The sequence below is a fragment of the Cavia porcellus genome, unplaced genomic scaffold (genome assembly GCF_034190915.1).
Source record: "Cavia porcellus strain 051 isolate PalLab524CR breed Dunkin Hartley unplaced genomic scaffold, mCavPor4.1 scaffold_25, whole genome shotgun sequence".
NCBI classification, from domain to species: Eukaryota; Metazoa; Chordata; class Mammalia; order Rodentia; family Caviidae; genus Cavia; species Cavia porcellus.
The window spans coordinates 20,505,972-20,524,197 of NW_026947508.1; the positions used below are offsets into that span (position 1 = coordinate 20,505,972).

An 18,226-nucleotide genomic window follows, 5' to 3' on the forward strand; every position below is an offset into this window, starting at 1 on the left:
CGGCATAAGCACCTGCCTTGCAAACAGGCGGTCGTACTGTACTGATAAAAAAAAAAAAATCTGTTTTTCCCTTAGGGAAGCATGTAAATGTAGCCACTGTGACTTTAATCTTCAGATGCACCTCCAGCCACATTCAAATGCATTTTCATTTTCTGCACTGACTCCCTCAAGACCCCAGTCCTGACTGCCCGCCTATTGTATTTCTCCCTAACTTTGCTGTCTACAGTAGTCACAGCGATCCTCCTCTATCAGCCCGCCAAGTGCTGGGATTACAAGTGTGCACTGCCACCTCTTGTCTGATACTGTTATCAAAAGTAAGATAAATAGTCGGCGGGGATACTGTTATCAAAAGTAAGATAAATAGTCGGCGGGAAGGTAGGAACCCAGCCACTCACTCCATGCCCCTGGACTTCTATCTGGCATAGGTCCCCTTTGCTGTTCCCTGCACTACCCTGTTCCCTTTGTCCAGAGTGTGTGGCACAACCAGGTTACTCATGTTTGTGCTGGTTCTCCACGGTGTCCTCGCCTCCTTGGGCTGATCACTCACAGCAGGACAGCAGGTAGCTGGCACACAGTGAGTGCTTACTAAAGGCTCCCATAAGGAATTGACTTGCTAGAGAGTCAGCTACTCTTGATTTTAAAAAAAAATTGTTTTTATTACCCCCTGTTTGCAGTACATCATAACCACATGCCTCCCGAGGGGTCGGTACCTGTGCATAATACATCTTAACCCCTTTTACTTCCCCCCTTGCACCCTTCTCTCCGGGCTACATTTTTTTCCATACCCTCCCTCCCATTTTCTTCCGTCTCTCTTTTTTCCTATTACCTATTTTTTAGTTTGTTCTTTATATTTTGGGTTTCTTGTATAAAACAGACCACGTAATATTTAAGCTTGGGTGTCAGATCCATTTCATTTAATATTATGTCTCAAGGGCATCTATTGTCCTACAGTGACTCAAGTTTATGGCAGCGTAGTACTCTGTCGCGCACAAATACATAGTTTCTTTTTTCTTTTCTGACACTGGGAACCGAACTCAGAACCCTGTGCTTGCCAGGGAGGAGCTTATGACGCTGAGGTGTATCCCCAACATCCCCCCGACACATTTTCTTTCTTCATTCACCTGTTTATGAACACTAGGCTGCTTCTAAGACTCAGCTCTCGTGAATTGTGCTGCTATAAATATGGGTATGCATAGATCACCGTGATATGAGGACTTTAATTCTTTCAGGAAGATACCTAGACAGGGACCAGCTGGGACAAATGGAATTTCTTGTTTTAGTCTTTTGAGGACTCTCCATAGTGTTTTTCATACCAGTTGTACTAGTTTACATTCCGGTGACAAGGAAGAATGTCTCCCTTCCCCCTGCAGCCTCACCAGCAATTCCTTGATAATCTCTCTCTCTCTCTCTCTCTCTCTCTCTCTCTCTCTCTCTCATCTTTTTGAGACAGCATCTCTATGTCATTCAGGTTGGCCTTGAACTCATTAGGTAGCTCAGGTTGACTTTAAGTTTGCAAGAATCCTCCTGCCTCAGTTTCCCATGTATCAGATTACAGACATGCACCACCGTGCCCAGTTCTTGGTTTCTTATGGATTTCTGAACTAACTAGAGTTATTTAGTGTCAGGAACTGGGAAATCTCTGAATAAGGAAACTGAAGTTATTTAGAATCAGGTAGCAATAGTAAATCCCACTGACGTACAAAGGTGCTTCTGGGCGTGTTCCTGCTCCTCCTTTATGGCCAGCCCCTCCTGTTCTGAGTGTTTACTGTGTCCCATTCATTGTCCTGACCTCTGCATATGGTAACACACATGTCCTGTTCTGTTCCTGCTCCTCAGCCAATTCATCCTGTCTTACAAGTACTGTCTATACACTGGCAGCTCACTGAATTTACCTGTAACCCAGGCTAGTTTTAAACTCATGATCCTCCTGCCTCAGCCTCCTGAGTATCAGGATTATGGGCACTTCCTGGATTTAAATCTCCAGCCTAACTCTCTCTGTCAGTGATTTCCAGAAGTACCAATACTTTGCCTGATTGGGTATCCAACACAAAATTCTTTCCAAAGGTTTATCTACTCCTGTGGGTAGACCTTTGCCAGAAATACATTTTTTACTCTTTGTATTATTTCTTTGGTTGAGTTTGCCTTTCCACACTAGACCGATCCACAATAAACATGATTTTTATAAGCTGGACCTTCAATTTTCAGCATATAACAATATAAACAATATTATCTGAATGCTCTGTTAATGCCACCACTCCCAATAATAAGATTTCCACCTTTGTGGGGCGTGGTGGTTTCTGCCTGTAATCCTAGCACTTGGGAGGCTGAGGCAGAAGGAATGTTTCGAGTTCGAGACCAACCTGGGCTACAAAGTGAGTTCAAGGCCAGCCTGAACTGCAGAGCGAGACCCTGTCTCAAAGAGATAAAAAAAAAAAAAAAAAAAAAAAAAAAAGATTTCCATCTTTGAAACTGAAGCTTCAGTTCCTTTACTAGCTATAATATTTCTTACTTGCGCTAAAAAAAAAAAAAAAAAAAAAAAAAAAGAGGAAGATGGGGCTCGGGGTGTAGTTCAGTGACAGAGCATATGTTTAAGAATGTGCAAGGGTAGATCACAGCACTACAAAACAAAATAAAGCAAAACAAAGCCTGTAATAGACTACCTCTGTAGACCTTATTATTGAATAAAGTAATTATCACTTAGGGAGAAAAACTCTTGATCTAGACTTCCCCTTCGAAGCTGTTCCTTGGGCTTCTCCCTCTCAGTCCAGGGCACCCTAGTCCACCCTGCTGCATCACCGGCAGCTCCAGAGGGCTCCTTGTACCCACACTAATCCATGCACAGGCCCTCTCACTGACTGACTGCCACATAAACCCCACATCTGTCCCGCTCCAACCGCCTGCACTCAGACAGATTACTGAGGTAATCTCATAACTACTGCCTCTTACAGTCCATTTTTTCCCCATTTTCTACACAGCAAACAGAATGATCATTTAAAAATAATTCAGATCATGCTGATTTCCAATTGAAGCCTTTCACAGACTCCCTGCACAAAGAGAATATTCTAAGATCCTCACTTAACACAGTCTTCAGGCTCAGGCTAAATCTCTGAGCTTAATCCTCCCACTTCCCTGCAAGGTCACCAGACACTGAACATACTGATTTTGCTGTCTCAGGGCCTTTGCACCTGCTATTTTTCTGTTGAGAAATCTCTCCCATTCTACATGTCTGAGACCTACTCACCATTCATGGCTCTGTTTAAAACAGAAGCCCTCATTTTTCTCTCGTGTCACTAGTTTATTCCTGTTGGTGACTTTCCTTCTCTCTCTCTTTTTTTTTTTTTTTTCATTTTTTAGCTTTTTGAGATAAAGTCTCACTGTGTAGCCCGGGCTGGCCTTACACTTGTGATTCTTCTGCCTCAGCCTCCCAAACACTGGGATTACAGGCCTGCCTCACCAAGCCTAGCTTCCTTACTGTAAACTTTTACAGAAGCAATCTGGGAGTAGATTCCTGGGGGGTGAATTCTGGGTTTAATAGTTCTTCTTCCTTTTTTTTTTTTTTTTTTTTTGTCTTTTTCCTTTTTATCCATACCAGGGATCGAACTCAGGACTGCCTGCTTGCAAGGCAGGTGCTTATGCTGCTGAGCTAAATCCCCAGCCCCAATAGTTCTTCTTAACCACAAGATCTTAACCACTCACCACCCTGCCCGTCAGTTTGCCCTCATGTGAAACCAGATGTGTCACATTCAAGTGCTGCAGTTTCCCTGGTGTGAGCAGTGAAAAGTGTAAGTTAGGACCAAAATGTATAACAGGTATCAGGAAATGGGAAGCAAATGTTCAGGAGGAAGGGGGAAAGGAAGGAAGAGACAAGACGGAAAAGAGGATAGAAGGGAAAAAATGGAAACAAAGCTTTTGTAAATAAAGAGGGGAAGAGAGGCGAGAGGAAACGGAAAGAAAGAAGCAATTATATTATGTGTAGACACAAATTTCCTACGATGAATGTGATCATTATGTATATCTAAAACATACCAGCAAAAAAAGAAATTAAACTCTCAAAAAAAAAACCCTTGGAAAAATCCCAACAAACTATGTAATAATAGCACCTCGTAGGATCAGTACCTGCCAGAGTGAGCATTCACGTTACCAGATTCCCCTCCACCCTCAGACAGTTTATTATTCATTCAGTTGACATTTCTTGGGATTTAATTATTTTGACTTCTGAGAAGGCCTCCTCCCAGCCCCACCCCAACCCTCGGGACTGGCATGGAACTCATAAGCTCACACTTGCTGGGCAGGAACTGTGCCACTGAGCTGTATCCCCAGCTCCCTCTCTTTTGTTACTGGCCCCTGCAATCTTTCCCACTGACTAGTGCAAGATCTGGGCTGTTGAATGAATACACAGACACAGCCATAATCTCAGCCCTTTTATCTCAGTGCTTGCCCCTCGACACCTGGCCACCAGCCAGGGAGAGTGGTGCCCATCTGTAATCCCAGAACTGTGGGAGGCTGAGGCAGTAGGAATGCAAATTGAAGGCTAGCCTTGGTACTTTAGTGACTTAGTGACTTTTCTAAATAAAAAATGAGGGCTGGATGTTTGGCTCAGCGGCCCAAGTGCCTGCCTGGCAAGTGTGAGGTTGTGAGTTCAATCCCAGGTACCAAAAGAAACAAAAAAGGGCTGGGGGAAGGGAAAGAGCTCACTGTGAAGACCTTGGATTCAATTCCCAGTACAAAACAACAATGAGAAACACACACACACACACACACACACACACACACAAAACCCTAACACCTGGCATTCTAGAGATGTGAAAACCGAGGCCCTGGCTGGGGGTGTAGCTCAGTGGCAGAGCACCTGCCTAGCACTCATGAGCCTTGGGTTCAATCTCCTGCACTGCAAAAACAAAACACAACAAATAAAACCAGCCAGAAACACTGAGACCCTAAAGGTGGGATCTTTGGAGCAGTGCTTCACGGGGAAGGGAGCGTAATTCCCACTTGCCAGAAGCACGATGTAGCACCTTAAAGCATGTGGCACCTGCTCTCTTCAATGTGAATGCAACCCACAGCCTTTTATTCCGGGAAAGATAAGTAGGGCAAATTTTTCATCACAGGAAAGATTAAAAACGAAGCCCTGAGCTTTCCTGGTGGAGCAGCAGGACGGGCTGCGGGGTTGTTGCTTGAGATGATGCTGGCACTGCAGTGGCTTCCTCTGTCTCTTGTCCACATAATACCCCCACTCCATCTCCCTTGTCATTTAGGAGGCCAGAAGCCTCATGTTACAAATGCAGGAACAGAGGCTCAGAGAGAAGAAAGAACTTAAGGCACACAGGGAATTAAACCCCAATCTAGACTGACTTCTAGGGCAAGATTTCTTTAAGGCCCAATTGTTTTCAAAACTCTTAATATGAGTCAGGCGTAGTGGCACACACACCTATAATCCCAGCACTCAGGAGGCTGAGGCAGGAGGATTGTTGCAAATTCGAGACCAGCCTGGGCTACAAAGTGAGCTCAAGGCCAGCCTGAACTGCATAGCGAGACCTTGTTTAAAAAAAAAAAAAAAAAAGCTCTTAATATTAAGAGAATGGAGAGAAAGAGCAGTGGAGGAGGCAGGAGAACAGAAGGAGAAAGGCTGGAAAGCAGACAGGCTGGGGAGCAACCAGAGACTTTGTGTGGGGCGGGGGCTGGGGGAGACTGGGGTATCTGAAGGGGAAAAGGGAGAATGGAGGCTGGGGCCTGGCTGGGTTATTTTCAGAGCTGCTATCTTTGACTGCATCTGCTGAATTATTAAACTGAGACAGCATCCCAGAGGGCGCCAGGCCAGGTTGCCAGGAGGAGACTGAAAGGGAGGGGTTGGATTTCTTAGCTGAGACTTAGCACTCAGGAATCTTCTAGGCTGGGATGAGAGTGGTGTCCAAGTCTTGATCTCCTGCTTCACCCCACTGTCATCTCACTGATTGGGGGGGTCTGCCGGGGGCCAAGCCACACTCCGAAAGGCTCTGTTGTTTCCACTGGCTGCTCTTCCAGGGGGTATAGACCCGACGGCCTGCAGGGCCTGACCCAGGCTGTCTGGTTTCTTCCAAGTTCCCAGTCTCAGACCACAGTTTTGATCAGGTGGTCATAACCACCTTGTGAAGTCTTGAGCAAATCTTTGCATCTGTTGATGTCCTTGTCTATGCTGAAGGCATTGGCAGGTCCATGTCTCACAGGAGGATCCTAAAGTTCAGAGAAGACAAAGGCCTTTCTCAGCACTTACAGAGCCAGGAAAGGGTCGAACTTCTATCCATACACAAGTCTCCTGGATCCCAGCCCTCTTTTCCCTCCTCCTCCTCTTCCTCCTGTTCCTCTTGCTTCTTCTTTTACTTATTTTGTTTTTCTTTTGAGACATGCAATTTAAGTTGACCTTGAGCTCACTGTGTATCCCAGAGTGGCCTCAAACTCCTGGTGATCCTCCAGCCTCAATCTCCCAAGTACTGGGATTATAGGCACACACTACCATGCCCAACCATCTCTTTATTGTTTTTTTCTCTCTCTCTTTATTCTTTTTAAAGTATTTTTCTCTATTTTCTTTTCAATAAAAGAAATGTATAACTTTTAGAAAGATCAAAAGACCGTACAACCCATGATAGTTTAAAAGTGCAAAGTTGAGGCCAGGGATTTAGCTCAGTGGCATAAACATCTGCTTGGCAAGTGCAAGGTTGTGAGTTTGATTCCTGGAACCAAAAAACAAAACAAAACAAAAAAACCCAAAAATACCCATGCATTAAAAATGTACTATTTTTTTAAAAAGTGCACAGTTGCCGGGTATAATGGTACATACCTCTAATCCCAGCACTCAGGAGGCTGAGGCAGGAGGACTGCCACAAGTTGGAGGACAGCCTGAGCTTCATAGTGAGTTCAAGATCAGCCTGGAATACATAGTGAGATCCTACGCCCCCCCCCCCAAAAAAAGGCTAAGGATGTAGCTCAGTATCGGAGTGCTTGCCTACCATGTGCAAAGCCTTGGGCTTGATCCTCGTTATATGTGTAGGGGGCAGGGTCCTTTCATTCTAAATGCTGTGTTTGCCAGGCTGGATAGTCGGTTGGTTGGCTGTGGCTCCTGTCCACTCCTGGGAGTGTGGAGTTCAAACCAGTTAAGGAAAATGGCAAGAAAGCTGGCAGATGCCAAACCTCTCACCTCTAGTCCTCTGGATAAGGTGCTCCCGCCTAGAATTCTCCTCCTCTCCTTTCCCATCTCTGCATCATTTGCTTTAGTTCATCTTTTGTCTCAGTTTAAATTCTACTTCCTGGGACCGAGTTATTTAGTTTAGTGGTGAGCGCTTGCTCAGCATGACTCAGACTCTGGGTTCCATCCCCACACCAGAAAGAAGGGGGCACAATGATTAAATACCATCTTCAGTTGGCTTCCGTGTTCCTCTGTGCTTCCCCAGTCCCAACAGAAACCTCACTGCACTGTGATCACCTGTCCAAGTGCCCTTTGGACTCACCGAAAATGGGGCCACCTGGGCTTTCTCTACTTCCCACAGTCAGCCCAGCAGAGGTGGTGATGATCAAGTTGTTAAATGAGTGAAACAAAGCATGGATGAGTAAATGAATGGAGAAGGGGGATTTCCATTCTTAGCAAGCTCTGTCTTTGCATTATTTTTCAACTAAAACACAAGTTGGTTGGGCTTGGGGCTGTAGCTCTGCATGTGCAAGGCCCTGCGTTTTATCCCCAGAGTTTTTTTTTTTTTTTTTTTTAAGTTTATTATGTGATTTATGGAGCCAGTTTTAGAGGACTCTAGTGATGAGCAAAACTAAAACAAACACATATGTCTGTACCTTGTGGGGAATGCCATACAGGACCAGAACAGGGAATATTGTCAGAGAATAATGGGGAAGTGAGATAACTTTGGTTTTTCATCGTGAAGTAAAGGCTGCTAATCCTACTCTAAAGGGATATAAAGAGATAGAGAACATTCATTCAGTAATTATAATGTACGGGGGATTGAACTCAGGGTCTTTAGCATGATAAGTGCACTCTTTGCTACCCCTGCAGTTCCAGCCCCCTCAGAGAATTTAGCATCTAACGTTCTCCCATTCAGAGAAATTAGTGCCCAAGTCACCCAGAAGGAGCATGATGGTGGCTTTTGAACACAGATCTGTCTGGCTTGCTGGATCTGGCCCACAGTGGGGGTAGGGTCATTCCCGATCTTGCTCCCCTCCATTCTGGGAGCAGGGCTCTGCCAGAGGCAGGCAGAGCACCTGTCAATTTCATTGCCCCGATGGGAGAGCCTCTGCACAGAGAAAGATGTGAGGTGACCCTCTGAGCCTCCTGTGACCCCTGCACCCACCCATCAGTACCAGCCCCCTCCATCACCTGCACTGAAGGCTCTTCTTCACCTCTCTGAGCCCTCACCCCTTGCAGAGTCACCACCAACAGCCCCTTCTGCCTCCCTGGCTGAGTCTCCACTACTTCTGGTCCCTGCTTCCTTCTCTCTGAGTCTTCCTCTTCTCTCTTCAGGAGCCCAGCCCCCCTGCCCTCCCTCCCTGCTCTCAGAAGCCTGCCCACCTGCCTCTCTGCCTCTCAGGAGCAGAGCTGTCTCACCCACAAGACCCCATCACTTATGCAAAGGCACCAGTGAGCACTCAGAGAGCGTGGGGGAGGGGGCTCTTCCTCATTGCCAAGCACCCTCAGCAGCCTCCTCTTCTCGGGGTGGGGTACTACTCATGCTGGTGACCCTTTTGCTGGTCCTCCTGAGCCCAAAGTCTGCTGCAGTCCTTCTGAGTGGGTTTCAGAGCCAGTTTCTGGCCTTTCATACCTTGTTTCCTCCTACATAGTCACCTCCCATCTTTGGGGTCTGCTTGTACAATATTTGAAGGCACCTTCAAGCAGCTGGAAACCGAGGTGGAGCCAATATCCTAGTAATGTCTGGAAAAGGGACCAGCAGGGCTACTACTGCTGCGTGTAAAGTGGACAGGGCTCATGCTTTCATTTTGCCAGGATGACAAAAGTCCCATGTACGGAGGGTCCCTCCACCACAGGGCAGCTGGGTGTCTCAGCCTTCAAACATATGAACGGTAGAGCTAGTGTACATCTGTCCAGATTCATCCACCAGCCAGCAGTGTGACCTTGGGAAAGGCACTGTGGCAGCTTCTGAGACTCTTTCCCTTCCACATGAAAAATGTGGAGACACCTGCTGGGAGGAGCATGCACAGGCAAGGGTAAACTTTGGGGGGGCCTGAGGCTCCTGTGTGTGTGTGTGTGTGTGTGTGTGTGTGTGTGAGACCAAGGTTTGTGAGACCTCAGCAGCTATGCGGCGGTTCTTGTCCTGCAAGCAAAGGGCCTGACGGGTGTGGAGCCAGATGCACATCCTCCCTGGATGCCACTCTCTCCTCTTCTTCAACCCCTCAGTTGTCCCTGGGAGATAGAGGGGATCCTTGATAGCCCTGTGCCTAAGAGACCAAGCAGAAACCGATTCAGCCACGGGCGGCTTGAGGTAGGGGAGGGAACACTACGTAAGGAGTTGAGGCCCCCTGAGTTCTGGTGCAGGCTTTCACTGCCACTTGGGGGCTTCAGGTATCCCCTTTCCACCCCGACCCCCTGCCCCGTGCAGGCTATATTCTAGGCCTTGTAAGACGCAGGCCAGGAAAGATATGGTTTCCTTCCTATCCCAGATCCGGGAAGAGGTGGATGGAGAGCTGATGCCGTAATAGGGATTGAGTTGGGCGAAAGACCTGGGACCTGAAGGGTTTCAGGAACATCCTGAACTCCCGCGGCCGAGGGAGGAGGGGCGGGTTCAGGACATGCCGGTCTCTGATTGGCTATACTGCCCATCGCTCCGCCCCGTGTCCTATAAGATGCCCCCACGGCGAGTGCGGCGCTGGCGTGGGCACTGCGGCCGCCTCTCTCAGCTCTAGTCAGGCGCCTGTCCTTCTCTAAGACCGACAGCCGTAGGCCGCCGGGGGGCGGGGGATGCCGGGCTGCCGCATCAGCGCCTGCGGCCCAGGGGCCCAGGAAGGGACGGCAGAACCGGGGTCCCCCCCGCCGCCGCCCCGGGAGCCCCTAGGGTCCCCTCAACCCCCGCCCCCTACTCCGACCTTGACCCCGACTCCCCCTCATTCCCCGCCGCTGTCCCAGGCGGCCCCGGCGTCTGCTGGCGCGGCCGAGGGTCAGGAGCTGCAGCGCTGGCGCCAGGGCGCTAGTGGGGGCGCCGCATTGCCCGGGTCGGCTGGAGGCGCGGGTGCGGCGGGGGGCCGCGCGCTGGAGCTGGCCGAGGCGCGGCGGCGGCTGCTGGAGGTGGAGGGCCGCCGGCGCCTGGTGTCGGAGCTGGAGAGCCGTGTGCTGCAGCTGCATCGCGTCTTCCTGGCGGCCGAGCTGCGCCTGGCGCACCGCGCCGAGAGCCTCAGCCGTCTGAGCGGCGGCGTCGCGCAGGCCGAGCTGTACCTGGCGGCGCACGGCTCGCGCCTCAAGAAGGGCGCCCGTCGCGGTCGCCGCGCCCGCCCGCCAGCGCTGCTCGCCTCTGCGCGTGGCCTGGGCGGCTGCGTGCCCTGGGGGGCCGGGCGGCTGCGGCGGGGCCACGGCCCGGAGCCCGACTCGCCCTTCCGCCGCAGCCCGCCCCGCGGCCCCGCCTCCCCGCAGCGCTGACCCCGGCGCGGGACCCAGCGGCCCAGACGAGCCCTCGCCGGCGGATGGCGTCGCCTACGCAGGTGGACGGAGTGAACGACCGCGGGAGGACACTGTCGGGGTCCAGGGGCACAGTAAAGGAGGCTGAGGTGCGGTGTCAGCGGCTGGTGCTTTTCGAGGGGTGGGCGTGAGGGGTGCGGGACCTGGGAATCCCCCTCCCTAGGGCTCCTAGTGTCCTTCAATAAAGCTGTCCACTCTCCTTGCCCCCACCCCCAGCCACTGCGGGATGAAGTGGTGGTACCAAGTCTTCACTGTGGAGTTGGACCAAATGGGGGGGGGGGCTTAGTTCCCGAGAGGGATCTGGTGGCAAACTTAGCAGCAGGAGCCTGCTGCACTGATGCAGTGCCCCCACCCTCACCTCCACTCGCCTGACCTTTTCTGGGTCCCTTGAGGGTTGTAGAAGTCTTGCCCTTGAGGCTGCTGCTTTCTGGCATCAGCCAACTTGGTACATTAAGGAGGGCAGAATAATGAAGTCCCAGGATGGGGACTAGCACAGAGTTGTGTACTTGAGGTCTTCTCTGCGCCCCTATTTCCCATCAAGAGGGAATCCTAGAGAGGTTGAGGATTTGTTCCTGACACTTAGGCCTTCTGTTTCTAGGAGACTGCTTAGCTAAGACTACAGCCCCGAGAGGACAGGGTGTTTACCACCTGCTCACCTAACGCCCCCCCCCCCATGACTCTCTAGGGGTTACAGCCCCTAGGCACAGGTGTGGCATCAGATTCCAGAAGGAGAGGCCTTAAAGGGCCAGACTAGAAATATGATATGCTGCTTCCTGTCCCAATCCCCATTCAGTCCCCCATTCTTCCCCCATTCAGCTGTGAGTGGCCTGACCACTCCTGCCCACACTAGTTGTGGCCTTACTTGACAGTCTGTGAAGTATCACCTCTCCCAATAAAAGGGGAGTTAACACAGGGCAGAGGACTATCTTTTTCCACTGTAAAAATCATGGAGGTATTTTACTTTTTTTCACACCTAGAGATAGTGATTGCTTCTGCTTAGGAAGCCAGGAGTTCATTTACAGTCCTTATTTACAGAAGACAGAGGGAATTTCTCAAGGTCACATGCCACTAAGGAGGGAAGCAGGTCCCAGGTCTGTGTGTGGCTTCTGCATAATATCCTAAGCCTGGGCTTGAGAGGGCTGACCTCTGGACCCCATATGCTGTGTGACCTTGCACCACTCTGCCCCCTCTCTGGGCAGCTCTCCTCAGTCTTTCTCTTGTCTGAATATGACTGCCCCTCTTCACCTCAGGGCTTGACAATGGAATGAAAGGGGAGGATGATAATGGCACAGGATTCTCGTCTAACCTTGTGAACCCAGAAGAGGTTGAGGTACACTGTCAGGCAGGGGCCCTCAGCTCACCCTCATCAATCCTTCCTCTTCCCAGGTACCAGACTTTTTGGCAGGTTTCTCCACTAACGCTCAGGTCTCCTTGTGCCCCTCTTGGCTGGAGTAGGGAGGTCCAAGAGGAGGTCTGAGAGCCCTTGAAAAAGCTTGGAGATCAGGAGCACAATAGGGAGGCCCCTGGCAGTCTCTGGCCAAAGCCATTCAGGTCATTTGGAGAACAGGTGACAGTGAGGGAGAGCTTGGGCTGCAGTGCTGGGCTGCAGCCAGGACTGCTTGGTTTCTGGGTTGCTAGGGAGGGAATTTGGTCCAGGGAAGCCTTTAGCTAATGGCATAAAGTGCTTTGTGCCTTCAGTTTTGCCTTTCTCTGGGATTTATTGGTAATCTGATTTGGGGGTTGGTAGGTGGAGAATTAAAGATGATACTTCTACATGTATGTATGGGTGTACATGGAGGTCAGTCTTGGTGTCACAGACCGCTCTGTCCCCTCCTTCCACTTCCAGATGGCCCGCCACTCCCCACCAGGCACCTCTGCCAAGGCACACAGAGTACAGTGACTTCCCTTCCTGCTTCTTAATACACTGTCCTCAGCCAATTAACAGGTCACCTTCTCACTCCTGCGTGGCCTACTCAGGGACCTCTTTAGAAGGTCCCCAGCCTTGGTCCATATTCTTAATAGATGTTAATTATTGACTCAGTCCAGGGTTTTCAGCAAGAGACCTAAATCTAAGTCTCTGCCCCACCCCTTTGGTATTGGGGATTGAACCCAGGGCCTTCACAATGAGCAAAGGTTTTATTTTGAGATAGAATCTTGCTAAGTTTACCATACCCATTGGGTCTCTGCTTTTAAGGGTTTATATCATTCCAAGCCTCCAGGCAGCCTACTCTGGCTATTACCCCAGGGGACCTTTGGTGCTGAGCAGTCTGTATTGTTGTAGGGCTATTTTTATTTTTTATTTATTTATTTTTTTATCTTTTTTGGTACTAGGGATCGAACTCACGACCGCACACCTGCAAGGCAGGCGTGTATGCCGCTGAGCTAAATCTCTAGCCCCTGTAGGGCTATTTTTAGAGCTCCATTAATAACTGCAGTTCCTGAATAGGAGGCAGACCCTTCTTTCCCCAACCCCCTGACTTCCTGAGCACTTTCATGAGGGTCCCCACCTTGGGGACAGGACTGAACACAGGGACCTGGGGGGTGGGGAACCTATGCCCACCGTAAATCTAGGCTGTCAGCAAAGGGAAATGGGAACAGGCACCTTTCTTAAAGTTACAGACTGGGAGAACAGCTCAGGGTTCTAGTTTGGAACCTACTGCTCACTGGGATGAGCTCTTTGGTCTCTTGGTTAGCGCCAACAGTGTGTGAGCATTCCCAGCAGAGGGCAGTGTGGAGCTACTTTGAGAAACCTGTGGGCGTGGCCTAGGGCAGACTCCACCTCCCGTCGCCCCGCCCGGCCCACCCTGCTCGGTGATCTAGAGCATCCTAGGCTTTGAGCTGTGCAGTCGTGGAGGTCCACGCAGTTAACGGGTTTTGGGGTGGGCGGAGCTGGAAGCCCAACCTGCACTCTGCACCGGCTTCCTGGAGGCCAGAGCCCACCTGCAGAAGGGGCGGAAAGGTGATCCCGGACCTCAGAGGAGACGTCCATTAGGAAAGATTACCTCTAAAGAACGGTTACCATAGTTAAAAGTTCAGTCATTTCGTTATTCGCTGATTACACTGTTACGCTGATAGTTGATTGGAACACCGGGTCCCACGGTCACCTGGTGGCTGAGATGGCTTCCTAGAGATGAGACACTCAAAGGACAGGTGCTGCAAGACTGCCTGATGTGGGCAGCGTCCTGGAGGGTTATCTGGTGCGCCGATTCCTTGAGCAGGACTCAGCTGCCCAGGAATCTCACAGCTGAAGAGACTGCCTGCTTTATTGCTTGCGAGGGAGGAAGTACTTGGGAAAACTTGGAGAGTTCCAGCCTGTTCTTCCATTAGTCCCTGACCACACCCTGGCCAGAAGTAATGAGAGAAGGGAAGCCTTGGTGCTGGGATAATACATGAACCACCTCCTCCCTGTCAGGCATTGTGCTAGGCACTTTACATCCATTATCTGTTTTGTTCTCTTAACCACTTTGCAAAGTCAGGGTTATTATCCCCATTTCAACAGAGGAGGAGGCTGGGGTCAGGCAGAGCAATGAATTGCCCAATGACTTACACCTGTCAGTGAAGCCTTAAACAGTAGGCTCTGAGGTGCCATTTGCTTTCATGAGGGCTCTTCTTGGGAGGATCTCTGGACTGTCACCTTTAAGGCTGTGCATAGTGACCCCTGCTCATTAGTTCCAGAGAATGTGATGAAATGCTGGGGTGAACAGAGTGGCAGAATGTACCCTGTTCCCCCTAGGTCTGGGCACAGCTCAGCCTGGTTGCCTGGGCTCGGCGGGGGGGGGGGGGTGTGTGAGTCAGACTGACTCACTACACCTGGGCCAAGGATGCTCAGGACTGCAGGCAGGGGCAGGGATTGCCTTGGAGGGCTGCCTCCTCTCCTGGCAGGTCTAGCCTGGGATGTTTGGTTGTTAAGGAGACAGAAAAGCCTGGGATGGCAGGAGAGAAGAGTGACATATTTCAGGGTGAGCAGAAAGAGTTGTACATGTAAGGAAACAGACCTGAAACTTGCTTGGTGTTGGCCTGGAACTTAGCTAGGGGACCATGGGCAATGACTTCCATTTTCTGAGCCAGATTCTTTTGTTTGTTTTTGCATTTAGAGGCAGCTGGGGGTTGGGGAACTAACTTCTGAGTTCTGAATGAGAAGTCCCACTAAGTGTGCCATAGAGGAGATCTGAGAATGATGGAGCCACTGTGCCTCAGCCAGGGCAGGCTGCCAGCACAGCCTCTTACCAGTGGGTGGTGCGGGCCTGACTTTGATAGGGCATTGCCATATCAGGATCCCTGGACTGGTCCCTGCCCGCCATGAGCCATGGGGATCTCCATAAGGGGAGAGATGGAGGAGGGGCAGGCTTTTCATCCCAGGAACATTCCATTCCATCTGTGCAGACCAGTGGGGATCCCAGCCAAGGACAAAAGCCCAAGGGAACCTCTGCTTCCCCCTAGAGCCCCATTCCATAGTATTGTGTCTTGTACAGGCTTCCCACAATGGCCCCTCTTAAAGAGGTAAATGTTGAAGAGTTTGGGTGGGGCTGGGTGGCTGTGGGAAAGAGGCAATTAAAGCTCTTGGAATTATTCTTTCCAGCTCCTCCTAATTCTTCAGAGCCTCTGCTCTGTGGATCTGGACTCCTGGATTCTTCTGTTCCTTCCCTGGACACTTCCTTCAGGAAGACTTTAAGAACTGGCCCTTATGGGAGTGCTCATCTCACAGTGACAAGGAGCTGGCTTCTGGGGCACACTGAATTTTTATGCCACATTTGCTTACACTATACAACTGGATATGTTACCACAGGGCTGAGATGCAACAGGATTATTTGAGAGTGAAGGAAAAGATTCCAGTGTGACCATGGAAAGGATTTCTTTTACAGAGTCATCATCCTTAAGCAAGTCTTGGCACAGCTGGAGTCCACATTTTGGTAGATGTCATTGCTTCCTAATCTAATGGTGCCAGGAGGCCTGTTTGAGGGAATACACTAAGAAACAGTTTCCCTCACCTACTGTCCTTGTTTTCCCTATGTGGGGTGTGCCTGTGGCCTCCCCACCGACAATCATCTGATGCCTTCTCAGAGGGAGGCACATCTCTTTCTCAGGAAGAGGTAGTGGCAACATAAAGCTTCCAAGCAAAGTTTTAAATGTAGTATCCTAAAAAAGAGGGAAGGGGACGCGTTTATTCACACATAACTCAACACTTGTAGAATCCTGCAAAGTGAATGTATATCGAATCTGTCCCCTGACACATACATGCAGAAAGAATAAATTTCAATAATGTAAGATGAAAGTATGTGGTTTTTGAGGTTCACTTTGCACGTGTCCTTGTTTTTCTTTTGTGTTTGTCACAGCTCTTTCAGTTGACAGTTCCTTGAGTAGATTCTGTTTAGTTGGTGACCTGGGCTTGTTGACTGCTTTGGAAACTGATTTTGCCCTCTACCTGACTCACAGCTGGCATTCCGAAGACCTTTGTTGCAGGATGTGTAAGGAACCTCAGGGATGGTAATGCACATTTGAGACTGGGACCGCAGGAGAGGTTTTTGTCTTTTTTTTTTTTTTTTGTACAGGGGTTTGAGCCCAGGGCATCAGTCATGCTAGGAAAGTGCTTTACCACTGAACCACCGCCGAAGCCTTACCATTTGTGCTGAGGTGCAGCATGACAGCCTGTGAGGTTTATGGCTGTATGGACCTGCTTCTCCCTTGTGATCTACATAGGAAACAGAGAACACATGTACTGGGAGGAGTTTTTAAAAGGGGCTAATTCCAAAGGTGTGGGCTTGGGCTTAAGAAGTATAACAAGTGGGCTGAGGGATCAGCCCAGCAGTAGAGCACTTGCCTGGCACACAGGAGGCCGTGGGGTCCAGCCCAGTACTTGGGGCTCCAAGGGTGGGAAGGCTTTTCTTTTCTTTCTTTTTTTTTTTTTTTTTTGTCTTTTTCGATTTTTATCGGTACCAGGGATCGAACTCACGACTGCACACTTGCAAGGCAGGCGCTTATGCCACTGAGCTAAATCCCCAGCCCCCCTTTTCAGTTCTTGGGCTTGGAGGGCAGAATGGGAGGCAGCTGTGGAGAGGGCTGCTGCCAGGAGTGGTCCTTCCTTTGAGGGATGTGCTCAAGCTTCCTAACCAAGTGAGTGGAGTAGGGCAGATAAAGGTACTTCCTCCGTTCAGTGTCATTGTCAGACACAGTGGAAAGGTAGGGGCAAGAGAGCTATGGATGTCCTCACAGGTGTCAGTCTCCTGGGGCACAGCCTGCAGAAGGCTGGAGAGTGGGTCTGCAGGGGCAGCAGACCATGAGTGACTTTCCCCAAAGTGCACTGCTTCCCCTCTTGAGGGGTAGAAGGGCAGGTGAGGAATTTGTTTAATTTTTTTTTTTTTTTGTCTTTTTCCTTTTTATCAATACTGGGGATTAAACTCACGACTGCCTGCTTGCAAGACAGGCGCTTATGCCGCTGAGCTAAACCTCCAGTCCATAGGTGAGGAATTTGAAGGGTACTTTTTTTCCTTCAACTGTTTCCCTAGTCACTCTGACTCCCAGTTCCTGATTCCTGCCTGTCTTAGCATCTTAAGGTGGCTGCAGGAATCGTCTACAAGAGGAACAAAGTCAGCCACTGAGTCAGTGTTTTTCTTATACCTGAAACACCACACCACTCCCAGACACACCCACAAGCATGCAGTTGCCACCCCAAGCCCAAGTCAGTCACCACAGGCCATGCCTAGTGTCACACATACGTGGAGAAAATTTACCTCTATACTCTGCCAGTCATACATAAAATGATAGATGTTGCAGTGATGTCAAATATGCTCTGCGACACAGTATGTGAATGAGGTTTACTGTCACAGTCATCCACAAGAAGTCACAGTGCAGGGGCAGGACGTTACAAATCTTGACATCTCTGGCCTCAGTTTTTTCATCTGTAAGGTGAAAATAATGGTCATTTTGGAATTTTTGCAAGGATGAAATGAGAGAGAACAATTAGGAAGACCGGAGCATGCATGGCTCCTGGCCTGGAGTAAAGCTTGCCAGATGGTAGCTGTGGCTGTGGCCTCTCATCTCACACACCCCTGCTGCCTCACACCGGTTCTCGTGTGCCTGGCGGCACCTGAAAGCACATGCACAGGGTCCGCCAGACACCCTCCGGCATGTGTGCCCTCCCTCAGACATGCCTGCCAGGGCATGTGAGCATTCACAGGCAAATCCCTCAGCTTGGAACATTCCCCAGATGTACCCATGGCTCCCTTCCACTGCCTTTAAGACCTCATGCAGTCAGATGGCATCTTTCAATGAGGTGTGCTCTGACTTTTTAAATCTTCAAACTTCAGAACTTCCCTTTTCTTACTATGTTTTTTTATTCATCTAAGACCACCTGATTTATGTGCCCAGTAAAAATGTAATCTTTTTTTTTTTTTGGTCTTTTTCCTTTTTATCGGAAATCAAAGTTTGATCAGGGATCAAACTCACGACTGCCTGCTTGCAAGGCAGGCACTTATGCCGCTGAGCTAAACCCCCAGCTAAAAACGTAATCTTCACAAGGGGCAGGGCTGTCTTTTGTTTGTGATGTATTCCCAGCACCTAGTCTAGTAA

The 18,226-nt window shown here is 49.8% G+C and overlaps 1 protein-coding gene across 1 annotated transcript; it reads left to right on the forward strand.

Annotated features, from left to right (window-relative positions):
- The first annotated feature begins 9,837 nt into the window (after positions 1 to 9,837).
- Trnp1 (TMF1 regulated nuclear protein 1) lies at positions 9,838 to 15,932 on the forward strand. The gene is made up of 2 exons (XM_063235850.1): positions 9,838 to 10,749; positions 15,240 to 15,932. The coding sequence occupies exon 1, from the start codon at positions 9,950 to 9,952 to the stop codon at positions 10,619 to 10,621; it is 672 nt and encodes a 223-aa protein (XP_063091920.1). The 5' UTR covers positions 9,838 to 9,949; the 3' UTR covers positions 10,622 to 10,749; positions 15,240 to 15,932.
- The last annotated feature ends 2,294 nt before the right edge of the window (positions 15,933 to 18,226 follow it).